Below are 18115 nucleotides of genomic sequence, written 5' to 3'. Positions count from 1 at the left end.
AGGAATGTTTTTATTCTGAGCATCATGATGTAGGTTCAGTGAGCTTCGAAGTTTTGCGCCCATGCGTGGCTTTTTTGGAGATCGGTAGCTTGTCCGTGAATATTCTGGGAGGCTCTAAATCTGTGTAATGAGAGTCCTGACAGGGTCCCTTGATGCCCACCTGTGTCAGCACATGCTGTTTTATTTTACAGAGTTGGAAGTACTTCGGCATAAGATAGAAATGGATAACGTCCAATACACTAAAGCCAGTTTTGCAAAGTCACTTTTATTGACTTTTTTTTTTTGCCTTTGCTCCCATTTGAGCCTGTTTTGCAATGATTGCAGGGAGCTAATCCAGGTGTGTTGGCTGGGGAGGGAGGGGGCTGTCTCCTTTTCTAGCCGTAAATCTTTAACTGCGTGAGCAGCCTGTTGGAGGGCTTGGCAGGGAGGGCTGTACCAGTTGCAGATGGTAGAATTTACACATAACCGCTCTGATTTCCCTCACAGCCTTCCTGGTTTAGTGGGTTGGTGCAGGTTGATGGAGACAAATGTATCGGCTACAGACAGGAGGTGAGGCACCACAGGAGCTTTGTTGATTGCTTTTCAACAGAATTTGAGATGTGAATGAGCTTGTTCTAACTATACCACAAGTGAAAAGACCGTTGGGAGGCTGTAGTGCGTGGAGTGGCACCCCCTTATTTAATGCTTGAATGCTAAGGTCAAGTTTTTCCCCAGTGTAACTAAGAGGGTGAGGAATATGCAAGGAAGATGAGTAGCAAAACAAGAAGATGAACAGTTTCTTCTGATGAGATTTTCTTGACCCATGTAGGGAAGGATGAGCGTGGGAAGTTGGCGGTTTTGTCGTTAAGCTAAAATGCCCTTGTAGAAGTTTCCTGGAGACTAGTTGAATGTGTTATTGTTTGTCGGGTTACCTTTTTGGGTGTGAATTTTTACATTTCTAACTTCCTTGTTCGAGCTGGATGTGAAAAGTGACATTTTCACATTGTGAGCTGGGAAACTGCCCTGGTGAGGATTTGACTTTTTGCCTCTGTAGTCTTTGAGAACGTTCCTCGATGGACTTCTCTAATCCTGTTACTGCTTCACTATGTGTAGCTCGATCTCACTTTGTTGTGTCCGCTACAGCTTGGGACTGTGGCTCTGTGGCTGACTGGTGAACAGAATGTGTTCCTTGTGCTCCCTGACTTGGGAAGTCCCTTCATCGATGGCTCGATGATCTAATGGCACCTCTGAAAGAACAGGGCACTAGGCTTGAAGTGAGTTCTTTGTTCTGTCACATACGATTCCTTCCCTTGCACCTAGTAAGAAATACGGACCTCTTTTCCCCCTTGAACATAGATCTGTGTGTCTTTCTTAGATAGAATAGACTGATTTCTTCATGTTGTTCCTTTCTAAATAAGCATTGTGTGCTTTAAAATTCCTTTAAAAACCCAAACAAGTTGCATACAGTTGTCTCAAAAAGTATATAGAGCCTTTAGCAGGAAGAAAGTTTAGGGGTTTTTTTGTGTGTGTGGCTTTTGTTTTGTGGTCTTTAGGGGATTTCAAGTTATGTAAGAAGTTTAAAAAAAGTGAGGAAGGGAATCTATTTGTAGTTGTAGTTGGAATCTGCACCAGCTTTCAGAGAGGTCGACGTGGGCGCTGAATTCTGGAATTGCGGAGGAATGTGTTTGACACAATCAGAGGGAAAGGCATTTCCATGATTCCTGAGGTTTTTCGTGAGCAGACAGAAAGGAAAGGGAAGTGCTGATGAATGATATTTGCATTGCTGCTGCGGTGTTCCCGGCCCAGGACCTTGTAGTGGAGCCCTCATTTTTGTCAGGGAGAGATCTGAGGTATCTGTGTACATAAAGAGTCAGTCCTGGTACCCCCCTGCGTTTCCTGTGAGCTGGATCACCTCTGCTCTGCACGGCCCTGACCTGTGAGGATGGAGAAGAAATCTTAGCTATGTTTCCTAAAGGCTTTGCTTCCTTTCTGATTCCTTTCTTCTAGAAAACCTGCTGGGGATGTAACAAGTAACTCTAGAGCACCTTCTACTTAAGTGTGTCTAATAAATGTAGCTGATGAGGACTTAGTGTGGTAAAGAGTTGTTCATAGCAGCCACCTGGATGGAGATAAAGGCATCCAGATTTGTTTCACAGACCTTAAATAGGGAAGGGAGACCCTTAGGAACTGTGATTTACCACCTCTGCTTCCAGCCTGTGCATGGCCCTTCTCCATGCGCTTGCTCACGTGTCAAACCTCTGTGCAGTTCATCAGAAACTCTACCTTGGGTTTCCTGAATCCTTGAGTTTAGACATTTTGGTTGAGGAAGCTGGTAACTCTGTGGAGGGCAGGTTACTGTCTGGTTGTACCAACGTTGGGTGCTGACTGGAGCGTGGAATGGGTGGTGTAAGTAGCGAAGCTTTCTGTTTCAGTTGTGTTCTGGTAAGGTTCTCACTCCTTTCAGTCCAAGGGCTTCCTGACTTGTTATATACAAACAAAGAAAGTGCTATGCAGTGATTTCATTGTTGTTTTCTTCTATGACCAAACAAAAATTAGGCCATGCTTTGAATGCTTCTCTAAACTTCTGTTGCTTGTCATCTTGTTGTCTTCTTGTTTGCATATGTATGCATAAATGCATTATTTTTAACTTTTATATCAAATTGTTTTCAGTCACACCAGGCAACTTCCTGGTATCTTATTGACAACAGATTGAGAACTCCGCTGTAGCACAAAAAAAGCTGGTTTGTGTTTTGTCCGCTTCCCTGTGTTCCAGTGGACTCTCCTGTACCTCGTTTCTGTATTCACGTGCTGCTCTATGTACATAAACTTTACTAGATAATGGTCTGCTGGGATCAACGGGAGCGTTTTCAAAATTTGCAGTTCTCCAGCAGGGCGTGCGTGATGGGAAGCATTAAGTGTTTTGTTACAATGCATGTAAATCCTTTTCCTGGTTGAACACAGGAGCTCATACCAATGAGGTCCCACTATTATCCACCGTTCCTGGCCAGGGCTCTTGAGGCCGTTCCTGAGTTGACTCTTTAGTAGTAGAATGAAAAATAGGCTGAAGAACGGCTTCAATATGTTTTGCTCTGCAGGGTTGGTGTTAATGCCACGGTAAGTGTTTTCTAACAGCTGTTCCAAATTAGTCTTATGTTCTCAGACCGGAGTTTGAGGGTGTAAATTCACTCTGGGTAGCTGCCTTGTTGATAGGGAACACGCTGGGATTATTAATTAACCAGTAATTATTCAAACATGTTGATATGGTTGTCTGATTTGTATGATTTCACACGTTTAGACAAGGTTGGTATCTAAAGAAGCTACCAGATATTTCAGGAAGAGCCGAGTGTGTGAACTGCTGGTAAAGAGAAGGTATTTCCTGCAGGTGAATTTTAGAAAGCAAATTCAGAGAACAGCTTGATGAAAATTGGAGAAGTTTGACGAATGAAAGGAGTGCATTGTCAAAGGAATTCTGACTCTTGTCTAGATCTCTGAGGGGCTTCACTCTGTCGTCGCTTTACGGGATAGATGTGGGTTTGGATCACTGTAATAAATCTGAGAGTCCTCAGTGTCCGTTTGGCTGATCATGGCTTCAGGACTTGGAGGTGAAGTACTGAAGGGTTCATGGTTCATCCTGGAATTCTTTTCTCCCCGTACCTGTCTTTTGCTGGCGGGAGTGTCGGCAGTTTCTGGGCCAGTGCTGAGTCCCAGTTTGGGGAACAGCGAGTGCCGTGAAAGCCTTGCTTTGTCGGTTGGCCAGCAGGAGGATAGAAAGCAGGGAGGGTGAATCAACAGGCAGGAGGAGTGTTGTGTCGGCAGGGATTGACACTGCTCTTGGGGAGGAAGGTGGGTTGTGGTTGGGGTAGCCCCTCTTCAGGAGCCAGCTTGCAGTGACTGCCTCTGCAACCCAAACCGGTGGCTTATCGTTGCAGAGGACTGTGGAATTCCCTGTGTGTCTGTGTGCATTGGAGGAGTAACCAACTCTATGTCATGTTGCATTTCACTCATGTGTCTTGAGCAATTAAACACAAAAATTACCAGGGTGTGCACCCAGAGAACTGTTGCTCTGGGGAACAAGGCTTGTCTTGTGCTTTCTAGAGGTCTTTTTGTCCCTTTTTTTTTGACACATCCTCTTGATTGTGCGGTTTATTGTACCTTGCTGCCTCATGAAAGGTCAGGTGGGCAAGGATTATTCTACACTAGCAAATCTTTTGCTTCACTATCAGTATTCTGAATTTTGTTTCCTCCTTTCCTTCTCAGTTCAGTATCTCTCTGAAAAGTGGCTACACAACCATGTTATTGCTTTATCCAGTGGTATCTCGTGTCACTGGTGAATTCGTTTGCGTTATCTTGCCACAGATTTCTAGCAGGTAGCTGGAGCTCTTTCGAAGCTGCTTTGTAGGTGGGGTTAGTAGGTGATACGTTAGTCTGTTAAAGCAGAGTTGTCAAGACTTGCTTCTCTGATTCACATTAGCAGGAATCCAAAGCCTGATGAAACATGTGGGATAAGGTCATTTGTCCTGGATTTGGTTTGGTTTCCTTAAGCCGTTCTACGGAACAGAGAACGAAGTGTCTATTCTGAAGCTGTCTGTCTGAGGAATTGAGATTACCTGTTTTCCCCATTTATCAGGGCCTGAACCTCATGAAGGAACAGGTGGGAAATCCTTATCAGGAGGAGGTCAGGGCTTGCAAGCTCAGGATATGGGTTCTTACCTGCCCTAAGTTAATCTCTTATGCCGTTACCAATTTTTTGTGCTATGTATCAAAGCTTAAAGAAGTGGTTCTTGCTTCTCCAGTGTCTTTTTGCCTTCTCAAAATGAGACGTATGTTTAAGAAGGGCTGTAACTTCTCCACAATGGCAAAGAAGGGATGATCAATACTGCCTAGCTTTGCTAGGTAACTTCTCGTCAGTGGGTTCGACTTGCTTTGTAAAAGAGCTTGCTCCAGTATCCCTCTTGAACAGACCTGTACAGAGAGGAAACCAGCCAGCTCTTCCAGACTGGAGAACAGATCTCAGGTACAGGCTGAATAGATTCCAGGATCATATCCACGTTTTTCACAGCTTCTGATGTGTGAAATGGGTAGAAAAAAGGAATTGCTTTGAAAACCAATATAAGCTTAGTTCACCGTCATATAATATGAGTAGTTATGAAGTTGAGATAATGGACTGCAGTCAGTCGTTTGATAAGACTACTCCGAATCATCATCTTTGCCCCTTCTTTGATGTAGTTTGTCCTCCAGGGCCGTATTCTGAAGAGACATCTTCTTTCACTTGTGCATCTGGCCGGGAATCAGTTAGAATCTCTCTGTCCAAAGCTGTCCAGCTGTGGGCGAATTCCCTGTCAAAAGCTGATAGTTTTTAGTTACAAATAGTGGAATAAGTATGTTTGAAGGATTTTGACAGTGTTTGCTGTCATCGAGGAATTTTCGGGTTGGTAGCCCTTATTAGGAACCTTTTTCCCCTGCTCTTGAACTTAAACATATTGACATAGTAAATTGTAATTCACGCCTGCTCTCGCATACTGTCACAGATTTTAATAAAATTGTGTCAAACGAAGTGTCTCCTTCCTTTGCATTGACATGTAAAATGAATGTATTAAATTTCTGCAGCCCAGTAAAATAACGCATTTTCTTTCCTTCCACGAGTTGTTCTAGGCAGGATCCAAAAGTGCTGAGCTAGGCTTTTGCTCGTTTTGGCAGATGCTGCTGTGGTGGGAGCTGGACAGACAGGAAATGCAGGCCTCTTAGCTGATTCACAGGACAAATTTGGCCTGTGATTCTCCTTTTGCTTAGTGGAGATGTCTTGCTGAGTCGGGATAATTGGTGACGCTCCTGGGTGTTGCGAAGAGGGAAGTAGCAATGTCCTGAACGTGTGTGAAGTGGCATAGCCTCCCTGGGGAGTGGCTTGACTGTTGTCCTGGTTGCGTTGCACTACTGTGGGAGCACTGAGCAAGGGAACGGAATATTCTAAGGCTACTTCTTTTGCTTTATCTTATCAGGTCTACTGGACTGTTTTTCCCTTTTTGTCTTTTAGATTTGGCAAAGCCTCCAGTAAATGAACCGAGGGAACCGGAACAGTTTCTAATGCAGGCGCCCCAGGGAAATCCACTGCTGCTTTCCCACACCCTACAAGAGCTATTGAGCAAGGATAGTGTGCAGGTGGAGCTTATACCTGAGAAGAAGGGCCTTTTTCTGAAACATGTGGAGTACGAGGTTTCCAGCAAGGTAATGTGAACAAGCACTGGGTTTAGTGAGGGTGTATCCTCTTGAGAATATCTCTGCAGTTGCTCTTGGCAAAGTCTTGACTGCTTGATAGATGTGTTGGGTGATGCTGGTTCTGAGTAGGCCAGTTGTATCGGCTTACTCGTAATGTGGTAGCGCTGTGCTTTCCTGACCTGGGCTTCTGCAATGTGGAGCATCTTCGAACCGAGATCTGAAGGGTTCTCTGCTAGTTCATGTGCTTGAAACCTGAGCTCTGTACAACAGCAGATGTGTGACGTGGCAAACTGGATGTTTTCGAAATGGGTTGGTGTAGGCGATTGGCTATGTCAAATGAGTTTGAGGTAGTGAAGAAAGTGTTGGCAGAGCTAAACTGAAATCCTTTATAACAGAAAAGGTACTGCAAATCCTTCGGCAGAGTCTAGGCTGCTCCCAGTCCTGACCTGTAGGTTCCTCTCTTGGTACATGAGAAGATAGAAGGTGATGTATCTTTTCTAGTTTATAGAGTGGCCAGTGAAATAGTTCTCCAGGAGCTTTTGTATGTTTTTTTCAAGATGGAAATCTATCCTCTTCAAGGAAAACCAAGAGCAGTTTACATCCCCTAGGCCATCAAAGCATCAGTTACTGAGTAGCACTCGAACTATTGTAGTCGCTGTTGTATGTATTCAGAGGCACGTTTGGGTTGCTTGTCTGTAGTGACATTTGGGGCTTCAGCTGTTTTAGATAGATGTCCGTAAGTTTGTCAGTGACTGTTGCAAGGGCGAAAGGGCAGACACAGTGAATGCTTCTGTGGGCTTTCTAGGACTCCATGTTTATTTTTGTCTGTGATTTCAGGGCACAGGACTCAGTGACCCTGGTCATCTCTCTAGGTTTCGAAGTTAGGAACCCATTACCAATTCCTTTCAGCTGCTGTCGTCTCTCCTACTGTAGAGTGATACTTTACTGAAAAAAAGCATAGCTTGGCCTTGAGCTTCATCCAAGATCTGCAACACAAATCATCAGATTTCAGAGCAGACAGAGGGAGGCCCTAGGGGCTGTGTCCATTGTGCTCCAGTTATGTGCCTCGTTGCTTTATTTTCAAAAATAATGCTGTAATAAGTGGTGGATGATGTGCAGCGCAAATGTAGCGAGAACGCGTGTGGTGTTGTGTAGTCTGTCTTATTAGCTGCTCCAGTAGTTGAATCTGTGGTAATAGTGTGTGGGGGCTGTGGAGTTGTTATTTGTTTAATATTTTAAAAGAATTTCTACCTCCTAAGGGTCTTGTTCTAGCTGCTACCTAACTCCTTTTCAAATGAAAGAACAGTTTCCATAGGCTCTTCTACATATTGATCTAAGAAATGCAGAGCGAAAGACTAAGGTTTTAAAGGAACTTTCAATCTTTGTTTATAGATCTAACATCAGTGAGAGGTCTGGTTTTCTCTTGTGAGCTTCACTTACAACATCAGTCACTTGAGCTAATACTTAACATGATCTAAGACTGTTCTGCCACCTCCTGGATTTGAAACTGATTTAGAGAGAGTTCCTAAGAGCTAGAGCTCGGGGATGTGCAGTTCTTCAAAAAAAGAGCTCTCTAGAGCATGTTAAGACTGTCGGCACTATTTCTAAATGTCCTGTCTAATCTGGAAGATAGAGAGTTTGAGGGGCAATGGTATGGAACCACAGCAGCTTTAGGGATATTTGTAATTTCTTGGGAAACTCTTCCTCTCCATTTCATAGTCTTTTTTCATCTTGTGTGTGAATGAAATCTGACTGACATTTTTAGCTGAAAATCTTACTCTCAAAAGGACTATATGTGGTGGGTTGACCAAGTGCCCACCAAAGCTACTCTATCACTACCCTCTTCAGCTGAACAGGGAAGAGAAAATAGAATGAAAGGCTCCTGGGTTGATGTATGGACGACAGAGAGAGCTCACTCACCGATTACCATCACGGGCAAAACAGACGATATGAGGACAAAAATAATTTTAACTTGCTGCCAATCAAATCAGAGTAGGATAATGAGAAGTAAAACCAAATCTTAAAACACCTTTGCCCCACCACTGCTCTCTTCTTCCCGGGTTCAACTTCAGTCCAGATTTTCTCCACCTCCTCCCCTCCAGCCGCGCAGGGGGACAGGGAATGAGGGTTGTGGTCAGTTCATCACACACTGTCTCTGCCACCCCTTCCTCGTCAGGAGGAGGGCTCCTCACACTCTTGCTCTGCTTCACTGTGGGGTCCCTCCCACAGGAGACAGTTCTCCACAAAATTCTCCAACATGAGTCCTTCGCACGGGCTGCAGTCCTTCCCATGTGCTGCTCCAGTGTGGCCCTTTCCATGGGGTGCAGTCCTTTGGGAACAGACTGCTCCAGTGTGGGTCTCCCACAGGGTCACAAGTCCTGTCAGCGAACCTGCTCCAGTGTGGGCTCCTCTCTCCACCAGTCCACAGGTCCCGCCAAGAGCCTGTTCCGGTGCGGGCTTCCCATGAGGTGATGGCCTTCTTTGGGCATCCACCTGCTCCAATCTGGGGTGGATCTGCTCCACTGTGAACCTCTGTGGGCTGCAGGGGCACAACCTGCCTCACCTTGACCTTCATCATGGGCTACAGGGGAATCTCCGCTCTGGTGCCTGGAGCACCTCCCCTGTAGCCCCCCTACTACCAAAACCTCGCCATGCAAACCCAGTACGCTGTGGTTGGAAGAATGGCATCTCTATTCATAATGAAAAGGTGGCAGCCTTTGGAGTCTTCTCCCTCCTTCCCACCACAAGGCCTCTGAAGAATGTCATTTCTGCAGTCTCTGAGAGCGATTTCTTTCTTTTCTTCCTTTTGTTCATAGTGCATTTGACAGCTACAAAAATGATGGAGTGCTGCTGACTGTCCAGCCTGTGTATTGATTTATTCCCCTTCCTTCCTTAATTGCAGAGATTCAGATGCTCCGTCTACAGGCGATACAATGATTTTGTGGTGTTCCATGAGATGCTGCTTCAGAAGTTCCCGTATCGTATGGTGCCAGCACTTCCACCAAAGAGGATGCTGGGAGGTAAACCTGTGTCTTTATTGACCGGAAGGGTTGTGGTGCAAGTGTGATCGTGGTGATGCTGTTGAAAATAAATGTTTACAAGACCAACAGTCTTTGCTTTTGCTTGGCTCAGAAAACAACTTTGAGGTTATAGTACACAATTTGGAGGTGTGAATTACTGCCAACGTAGAAACTCCCTGTAGGGAGGATATTAATGTAAAATTTCAGTGTGGATTCTTTCCGTGGAAGCTCAGTATTGAATGATTTTTGTGGTAAGATTTGAGGTGTAATTTTACAGAAGATCATGGAGTCACAGGTATTGTTTTTTTAGGTGATGGTGATCAGTGCTGTAGTGCTACGACTGTAGAATCTCTACCATGCCATTGAACAGCTGCAGTACCTATTGCAGTGAGGTGTTTCTGAAAGGTCAGAATAGAAGAGATTTGTGGACATCCCATTGTTTTTCTATAGTGAGAGACAAGTAAAGATGTAAAATCCTCCCCAACATTAAAAATTAATATTAAAAGGCTTAAAACTGCAGAGGAGCTGTTTGTGCAAAACCAGCAAGATTGCTTCTCCAGTGAGAACATGTTTGATCCCGTTGAGTTAGCGCAGGGTCCTGACCTCACACACACCTCGAAAGGACTGGTGAGCAGTGATGTTAGAACAGCTCCAGCGCTGCTGGTTACACGATCACCTCGCACAGAGGTGTTACCGTGCAGGCAGCGGTAGTTGTGCTTTCTCAGTTTATGCACCAAATGGTGTCGTTCTGGCAGGTGAACCAACTGCTTACAGTAGCTATTGCCCTTTTTGTTCTCCTGTTTTAAAGAAGAGCTGCTTGTTCTGCTTGGGATAACCAGAAACTGAAAAGTGAGGATGGAGCCAGTGTCAGTTTGTTCAAGTAAGTTTTAGCTGTTAGAATAGAAACTGGTGGAGTATCCCAAGGGTGAAAACACATCAAAGCTCCTTCAGGTAGTTTTCACTAATCTGAAATACTGGCACTGATTTGAAACATTTGTTATTTGAAATGTTGCGTAACTGTGTAAAATCCTGTCTTGTTTTATACTTTATCCGTGAAAGAACAAGCTTTTCACTGTCTTGTCTCCTGCCTGTGCTGCTAATCTTACTGTGTTTCAGTAGTAACTGATTTCAGTCAAGGAGTCCAGATATGGCTACAGTAGAGGGGAGTTGGTACACAGTGAGCAGAGTGAGGTGTACAGTGAACTGGAACAAAGCAAAATACAATGCTGAAAAACTTGAGTGGTCATATGCTCTTCTGATGGAATGTGAATTGTGAAGACCTTTTGGGGTTGTGAAAACCCATCTGTTGAATTTCACCTGTTTCAGTGTTCTCAGTCAGAAGTTCCGGAATTTCCACTTCATGCAACACGCATAAGCAAAGTGACCTTCTCTGGCTCATCTCACCAATATATATGTTATTTGTCAGTCACTGTTATTCCCCTGAGTCTCCAGTGTGTTGATAATTCTGTGCATTCACCAGTCCATTTCTTCCCACAGATACCTATGTTTATGCAAAGAACTGCATAGGGTTAGTTCCCAGACTGCGCTAGGAGCCAGTGGAGTCCAAAACTGCGTTAAAGCAGAGAGCGATGATTGCCGTTAGTCCAGTGACTGCGCGTAGAAAAGCTGTGTGAGTGGTCTTAATAGAAACTACAAACAGGAAAAAGGAAATGGAACGGATAGCGCTTGTTTCTGCGGAGATTAATGGACTGACAAATGGAGCTGCAGGACCCAGGGTTTGATGAATCAGTACAGTGTGTGACTCTGGCAACTTCCTTAGTCCCAGAGCTCGATGGGCAAAGCCATGTGCTTTTTATACCCTTATTTTCATGATGGGCTGCTTTCATCTGTCTGTCAGATGAAGAACAATTGATCTTCTCTGGTTGTTTTGGAGGACAGCAGCAAATGGAGGCAGGTCATGTCGGAAGTGTGTCAATAACTTCAGAAATCTCCACGTAGGGTGCAGTATGAACAATGCAAAATCAAGATCTGCAACCCTAATGACAGAAGAATAATTTTGTGGGTGATACTGTGCTAAGGCTTATTACAGAGAGTGCATGCAGCCAGCAAACTCCCAGCCTAAAGCTGAGGAAAAAGAGAAAATACCCTTTTACGATATGAGAGTGTTGTCCTGGGTAGGAGCATTCCTTTAATTTCATTCTGAGCTGCTTTCTTTTTAAAACTCCAGGAATTTTGATTTACGGCCTTATTGCAGTATTGCCAGATTGAAATTCTTCCTGTTTCAGGAAGACGAGCGCAACTTTTTCAGTTTGACAAGGACAGACTCTGGGTGGATATACTGCAGATTGCAGAGTGGGTCTTCCAGTCACTTTTGGACAGCTTGCATGAAAAAGAGGGGTACTGAGCTAGAAACAACAACTCGGCAAACCCCCTTTATTCTCTCTCTAGCCCCCAAATGCTTAAAAGCGTCTAGGTGGGACAGAAGAGAGTGCAGCACGTTGAAGCTAGTTCTTCAGAATGGTGAGCAAAACCCCCATGGTTCTTGGTGGGGTGAAGTCTTTGCGAGCGGCGCTGCTCTGTGCGGTGGCAATCAGCAGCGTGTTGGGCTGTGTTTCCCAGGAGTCCCAAACAGACTGAGGTCCCCTCTGGGGACCGGCTGTGGAAGAAGCATCTTTGCATGCCCAGTTTGTCAGTGGAGGCTGCAGGCCTTACACTTGGTTGTTTGTCCTGCTTACCTGACCCACCCTGTGGAATTAACCACACGCAGAGATACCTGTGCTGGATTTTAGTAAGACGTAAAGAACCACTCAAAGGAATATTTGTTCTGGTGGTCAATCCGAAAGGTCTGTTTTAGGAGCTGGTGGTCAATAGATATCTGTTCCTTGGTTTTGCTGCAGTGCTATAGCAAGGATTAGAAGTACAAGGAAGTTCTTGGACTGAGTGTTTTCTTTTTTTCTCTCTGAGCAGCTGTAATGTGTGGTGCATTGATTGGAATTTAATGTTTCTTTCTGTAGCTGATCGAGAGTTCATAGAATCTAGGAGGAGAGCGCTGAAGCGTTTTATAAACCTGGTGGCTCGACACCCTCCTTTCTCAGAAGATGTGCTTTTGAAACTCTTTCTGTCATTCAGTGGCTCAGTGAGTACTTTTAACAATAGTCCTGAGTTTGCATATCTTCCTGTAACTCTTTGCTGGGCGCGGAGCTCAGAATTGCTTTTCACCTACACGTTGTGGCTCCCCGTGATGAGGAGAATTTTCTCTCCACAGATATTTCTACAGCTGGAAAGTGGGAGGTAATTTGACTCAATGCCAGGAGTATAGTGTTTTGAAACAGATAACTGTTCTTAGGGGAACAGTTTTTATGCTTTTCTTTAAACTAAACCTAACCTGGATAAAACCTGTTGCAATATATCTGAGACCTGTGTGAAGTGCCGGTGTGGTATGTAGTTCTTTGATGCTCATTTGGTTCTGTATCTTCTCCAGGACGTACAGAATAAGCTAAGAGAGTTGGTCCAGGGAGTAGGAGATGAATTTATGACCTGCAGATTAGCTACCCAGGCCAAGGTATGTGCATGAATTTCTTGCAACATATTATTCTGGTTTAAATGGCTCTCTCTTCCAGGTGGATCAGTTATGGCTTTTGTTGAATGATGGAGACCTTAGGTAGGAGAGAGTTGTTTCCAAAGTCTGAAGGACTTTCAAACGTGTAATTTTGTTGAAAATATCAAATAAATATTTGACTCTTAAGGGCCTGATATTTCTATCTAAATGCTGGTTCATGAATATGCTAAAGATTAAACAACAAATCCTGCTCAGAGTGTGTTTCTCAGTACTTACCTGTACTTGCACAACGAACAAATGCAGACACGGCACAGTTTAAAAGCTACTATCTAGAGTCATGTCTTCCCCCCGTGTTCATGTCCACATTCTCTGTCATCTTCTCCCTGTGGGAGAGTAATCTGAACTGTTATGTGAAGTTGTAACTAACTCCTCTGAAAGTTCCGTAAATCTGTGTATCCCAGTGATTAGTGCTGCCGCAAGAATACATTCACCGTGTTCGTTGAGCAATTTTAAAGCAAGTTGTTGTTTGTGTTCCTGCAATGCTGGCAGAAGGTTTTGCAACTGGAGCAATTCAGTGATTCAAAGGTCAGGGAGAGCTGAACTCTCAGTGCATGCTTGACTTCGCCAGGCCGGCAGTTACTAGTAGCATCAGATCAGAGCCTGTGAGCTTGGTGACTTGGACACCTAAATTGTGAAGCTAATCTCTTCAGGTGTGGGAGAGCGAGCACAAGAGGGAAACGTGTGTCTCTGCTGACTACATGGTGTGCCCACAATGAGCGTATGTGAACGTGCTCCTGTCTTGTCCGTGAGTGATCTCTCTCGTGTTTCTTCAGGAGTTCCTTCCAGCAGACATACAGGCCCAGTTTGCTGCCAGCAGAGAGCTCATCAGAAATATTTATAATAGCTTCTATAAGCTTCGGGACCGAGCGGAGAGGATAGCTTCTCGAGCCATCGATAATGCCTCGGATCTTCTCATATTTGGAAAGGAGCTAAGGTAGATTGGGAGGAAGAGGATTTGCTAATGTTGACATTTCTGCTGCTGTTTCAGAACTCAGAACTGTTGTAAGGTTTGCCCAAAAATGTTTGGTAAGAAGAGATATTTCAGTGCATGCTGTTGGTTGTAATAACATTTTTCCTACCTCAAAAGGAGCAAGCGCATGCTTTCCATGAAGGCTGCATTCCACAGAGCGAGAGAAAAGAAAATCTTTCTTCCCTTCTCTGTCTCTTCCCCCGGTATATACATAGCTTTGCATTTGTGCTTTTGCAGTAGTAGCTCACACTGCAAAGCTGTTTAGACAGATTGGAGCTCTAAACTGCTCTCTGCAAGTCAGTGTATCTACTTAGTGGAATTTCTGAGCAGAAATCTCCTAGATTTGAATACTGCTTATCTTCTCCTAGTGCTTTGGGCTCAGACACTACACCGCTTCCGTCCTGGGCTGCTTTGAATAGTAGTACATGGGGAACTCTGAAACAAGCCTTGAAGGGTCTGTCCGTTGAATTTGCGCTTCTGGCAGATAAGGCTGTGCAGCAGGTGAGTTCTTCAATTTTTTTTTCTTTTCTTTTTTCCCCTCTTTGTAAAATGAAGGAGGTGCATTGTTGCTTTGAGTTTCATCTTGCATCATGAGCTCTATGGACATAGGCACTTAAAGAGTTAAGAGGAAGATTGTTGTCCAGAGTCCCATCCTGAACCACCAGCCTGCTTCTTCAAGCTGGAATGAAAAAGCTGCAGTGTGTTTAAATGGGGGAAAAAACGGTAATGGGCAAGGGAAAGGAGGGAGAAGTCTGCTTTCATTTTTAATTTCAAATGGTTATTGGGCAAGTTGTATTACTGAGCTGTCCAAAAGTCCTGGGTTCTGTCTTATTAATCTGTTACAGAGAATCCAGAAGAACTCATTTCTGAATCAGATTTTTACATTCATGTACTTAAACATTACACGAGAGTCATTCAGAGAGAAGCACCATGTTCCTGTGTAAGTGTTCAGTGTGACTGTTCAAGTAATGTGAGAACGTGACAGGCAGGGAAGGAACAGTAATAGTTTTGTCTTCATCTCATTGTGTTAAAATACTCAGCATGCTCTTACAGATCAGTCAGACCAGGTCTTTTTCTCCAGAGTTTGTAGTCCAAAGAGCTCCACTGATAAAGGAAGAAAAGACAGTATTTAGTAAAATAAAAACCAAGTAGTGACATTGGGCTTGGTATCTCATCTCTGCCTCCTGATGCATGAACTATTCCGGGGAACATGCAGGTATTTATAGCTTTAATGGATTAGTTATCTTGTAACGAGGGAAGATGAAAGATTGGAGGAATCTGCAAGACCAAGAAATTCCAGGCAGAGAGCCCCGAAAGGGCTGACACACAGGACTGTGAAACTAACTCTGCTTGTTAAAATGATCAGTCATTTGGAAAAGCTGTTCTGCTCCAGTCAGATCTTTGTTCTGCAAAGTGAAGACTAAAGTACTCCAGTGCCATCTGAAAGATTTTTGATGCGGTTCTGTAAGCGTCGATGTGCCCTGGAGAATACAGTGGAGGGCATGCGTGGTGTAAGGCTGTGAACAACTGTGGTGTCGGTTCTTGCCAGGCTTACGTAAAGTGTACTTTTTCCTTGTTTTCTAGGGTAAACAGGAAGAGAATGATGTGGTGGAGAAGTTGAACCTTTTCCTGGATTTACTCCAGTCCTATAAAGTGAGCTCTGCTGTTCTTCTGCCAGTGAGAAAGTTTAGAGCAAGCTTGTGCTCTTTAGAGGGTGTAACACCAAGTGGATGGAAAACTGTCTGGGAGGCCAGTTCAGAGGCAAACTGGGCATGCGGCAGAGGGAGTGGAGTGGCTGTTGGCCACAGCTAGCTCTACAGCCCTGCCGATCAGCTCATCTTGTGGTGAGAACTTGCCAAACAGCAAACCCTGCAAGGATTTAAAAAATACGACTGCTTGAACCATGAGGATCAGCTGTCTTTTTCCAGATTTGGCTGCTTTTGAGTCAAAGCAGTGAATTAGATCGCTACTGATTTGTTCATGGAGACAGGAGCTCAGTTACAAACGAAAGACAATACTAATCTTTAGGTCAAAGGCACTTTTTTTAGAAGCACCTACTGAAGTATGTGCAGCCTTTCCTGACGTTCCCAGGCCTGACCGAAATAGAAGGATACTGGCAAGCTCTTACTACAGTCAATTGCCAGCACTTAATATTGAGAAGGGCACAAAAGATAAGAGGCCTGATAAGATGCAGAATGTTGGCAGAAGTGATGCTGTAGATTGCCTCTTAAGTGCACTCGTCTGGGTCCAAGCAGTTTTGTTTCTTGTTCTCAGCTGCCAGCATTTTTTTGACCCTCTTGAAAACAAAGGCACAAAATTCTGCAATGTAGAAGTTACGTAAAGCGTGACCACGTGTTTGTGTTCCTGATGTGCTTGGCTTGCGTGCTTGCTGTCTCTTAGCTTCACCAAGTACCTGTGTTTTCCTTTTTCCCATAAAGGACCTGTGTGAAAGACATGAGAAGGGGGTATTGCACAAGCACCAGCGAGCATTGCATAAGTACAGCCTGATGAAGAAGCAGATGATGAGTGCCACAGTGCAGAACAAAGAACCGGAATCGGTGGAGCAATTGGAGTCTCGGATTGTGGAGGTAGGGCAGATGCCTGGGAGAGCAGAGCCTGGTGCTGGACTCCTATAATGGTGCCACTGTGTAGCTCAGGTCTGTTTGCAGAAAGGCATTAGGTTGAAAGGGTAACCAGTGCTCTGGGTAATTTGATCTGCCTGCTGTGCTACATGGAAAACGTGTTTGTTTTCTTCAACACTTATTACTGGCTCTTCTGCAAACGGCCTGGTGCCAGCGCTGTGGAAAGCAGCAGCCTGCAGGATGGAAAGGGCAGTTGCTGCTGTATCAAATGGGTCCAGGAACTGCCTTTTTTCGGGTTTTGGTATGTGTTTGAGTTGCCAGTGCAGTGAGGAATGCTGTTTTCTCCCACTGCAAGAGAACCGCCTTGGCACCCTCTTCCTGGCAATGAAGTTCACTGAGTTCCTCTTCTTTCAGCAAGAAAATGCTATCCTAACCATGGAGCTGCGGAATTACTTCTCTCTGTATTGCCTGCATCAGGAGACACAGCTTATCCACATCTATCTGCCTCTCACGTCTCACATTTTGGGAGCCTTTGTCAACTCCCAGATCCAGGGTCACAAAGAGGTGAGTTCTTCTGGGCTGTATTCTTTTTCCCAGAATATGAATGACAATTTGAATGTACTTGTTTTCACCCGTGGGCTTTCCTCCTTTAAGCATCTGTCCAGCTGGGCTCTTGCGTAACTCCTTAGGAAGTCACCTGAGGTCTTTCCAGTGTGGGATGAGGGTCAAAGCTGACCTCTAGCCCCTCTGAAAAACTGGATCTTCTAGCAGAACGTTGCTGGTTTTTTGTTTTTTTTTCCTCTTCCCTCATCTGCAGATGGCCTTCCCTCCAGGTAGCTGAAGACCCAGTAAATAACTAGCTCTTCTGTAATGGATGATGTGTGTGTGCTAGGTGAATCTGGGTTTTGTTGTGCTACTCAGAAATGATATGGCAAAGAAAAACTTCCTTGGTTTTGCTTTAAATCCAAGAGCTCCCTTTTGTTAAGCCCTAAATATAAGCTTCAGTATTCCCCATATAGAGACTTTCTTCAAGTAGTTATATTGGGAAAGGCGCCCTTCCTTCCCTTCAGGGCAGGAGTTTGAGCAAGCTGTGGGAAATCTCCCTTCCGTGTGTGCTCAGTAAAACGTTCAGATTGCTGCATTAGAGCACCAGTCTGAAAGGGACAGTCCGGGTCCCCGGGACTTCCCCAGAGTACTTCAGCAAATTTGTGTTATGCTTTTGAGTACTCTGAAGCTGCTGCGAAAATACAGCGTGGTGAGGTGATTACCTTCCAGGTTGTCACGTCTGTTTTCTCTCTTTTTCCACTCACAGATGAGTAAAGTTTGGAATGAGTTGAAGCCGAAGTTGAGCTGCCTTTTCGTGGGATCTAGCAGTATGCCAACTCCACCATTGTCACCTCCAGAGGGAAACTTCTTCTCCAATTAATGCTCTGAGCATCTCTCAAGGAGCAAGAAGTGCAATCAAGGGAGGGGTGGGACCTCTACCTCCAGATGTTAGAATGAATACTCCAAACAGCTTTTTTTTTTTCTAATTTTTTTATTTTCATACTGCTGCTTTGAGCTGTCCTGATTTAGACAGACTGGATGTGGGGCAGAACATACAGATACAAAGACAATCTCTCAATTTCAAAATGCTCTGGGGTGGAGCTGTTTTCACTATCCTGCAGGCACTCTTCCTGGGCTCAGGCTGTGACCTGGTGCCGTGAGTGCTGCAGTTGTTGCTGATGCCTCTGCACCTTGTACAGTCCTCCGGTCACGTTTATCTGCACAC

The 18115-nt window shown here is 44.6% G+C and overlaps 1 protein-coding gene across 1 annotated transcript in view; it reads left to right on the top strand.

The window, feature by feature from the left end:
* SNX8 (sorting nexin 8) overlaps window positions 1-17857 on the top strand; it is an 18201-nt gene extending 344 nt beyond the window's left edge. The window contains exons 2-11 of the mRNA XM_010133392.1: window positions 6011-6201; window positions 9095-9212; window positions 12188-12309; window positions 12655-12735; window positions 13566-13726; window positions 14131-14263; window positions 15347-15415; window positions 16201-16350; window positions 16759-16908; window positions 17657-17857. Coding sequence (XP_010131694.1) covers window positions 6011-6201; window positions 9095-9212; window positions 12188-12309; window positions 12655-12735; window positions 13566-13726; window positions 14131-14263; window positions 15347-15415; window positions 16201-16350; window positions 16759-16908; window positions 17657-17770 — 1289 coding nt within the window. The 3' untranslated portion in view covers window positions 17771-17857. The remainder of the gene's footprint in view (window positions 1-6010; window positions 6202-9094; window positions 9213-12187; window positions 12310-12654; window positions 12736-13565; window positions 13727-14130; window positions 14264-15346; window positions 15416-16200; window positions 16351-16758; window positions 16909-17656) is intronic.
* The last annotated feature ends 258 nt before the right edge of the window (window positions 17858-18115 follow it).

Source organism: Buceros rhinoceros, unplaced genomic scaffold, assembly GCF_000710305.1.
Source record: "Buceros rhinoceros silvestris isolate BGI_N320 unplaced genomic scaffold, ASM71030v1 scaffold18713, whole genome shotgun sequence".
NCBI classification, from domain to species: Eukaryota; Metazoa; Chordata; class Aves; order Bucerotiformes; family Bucerotidae; genus Buceros; species Buceros rhinoceros.
Note: the sequence above shows the minus strand (reverse complement) of the source record. Positions and strands in the feature narration are given on the sequence as shown.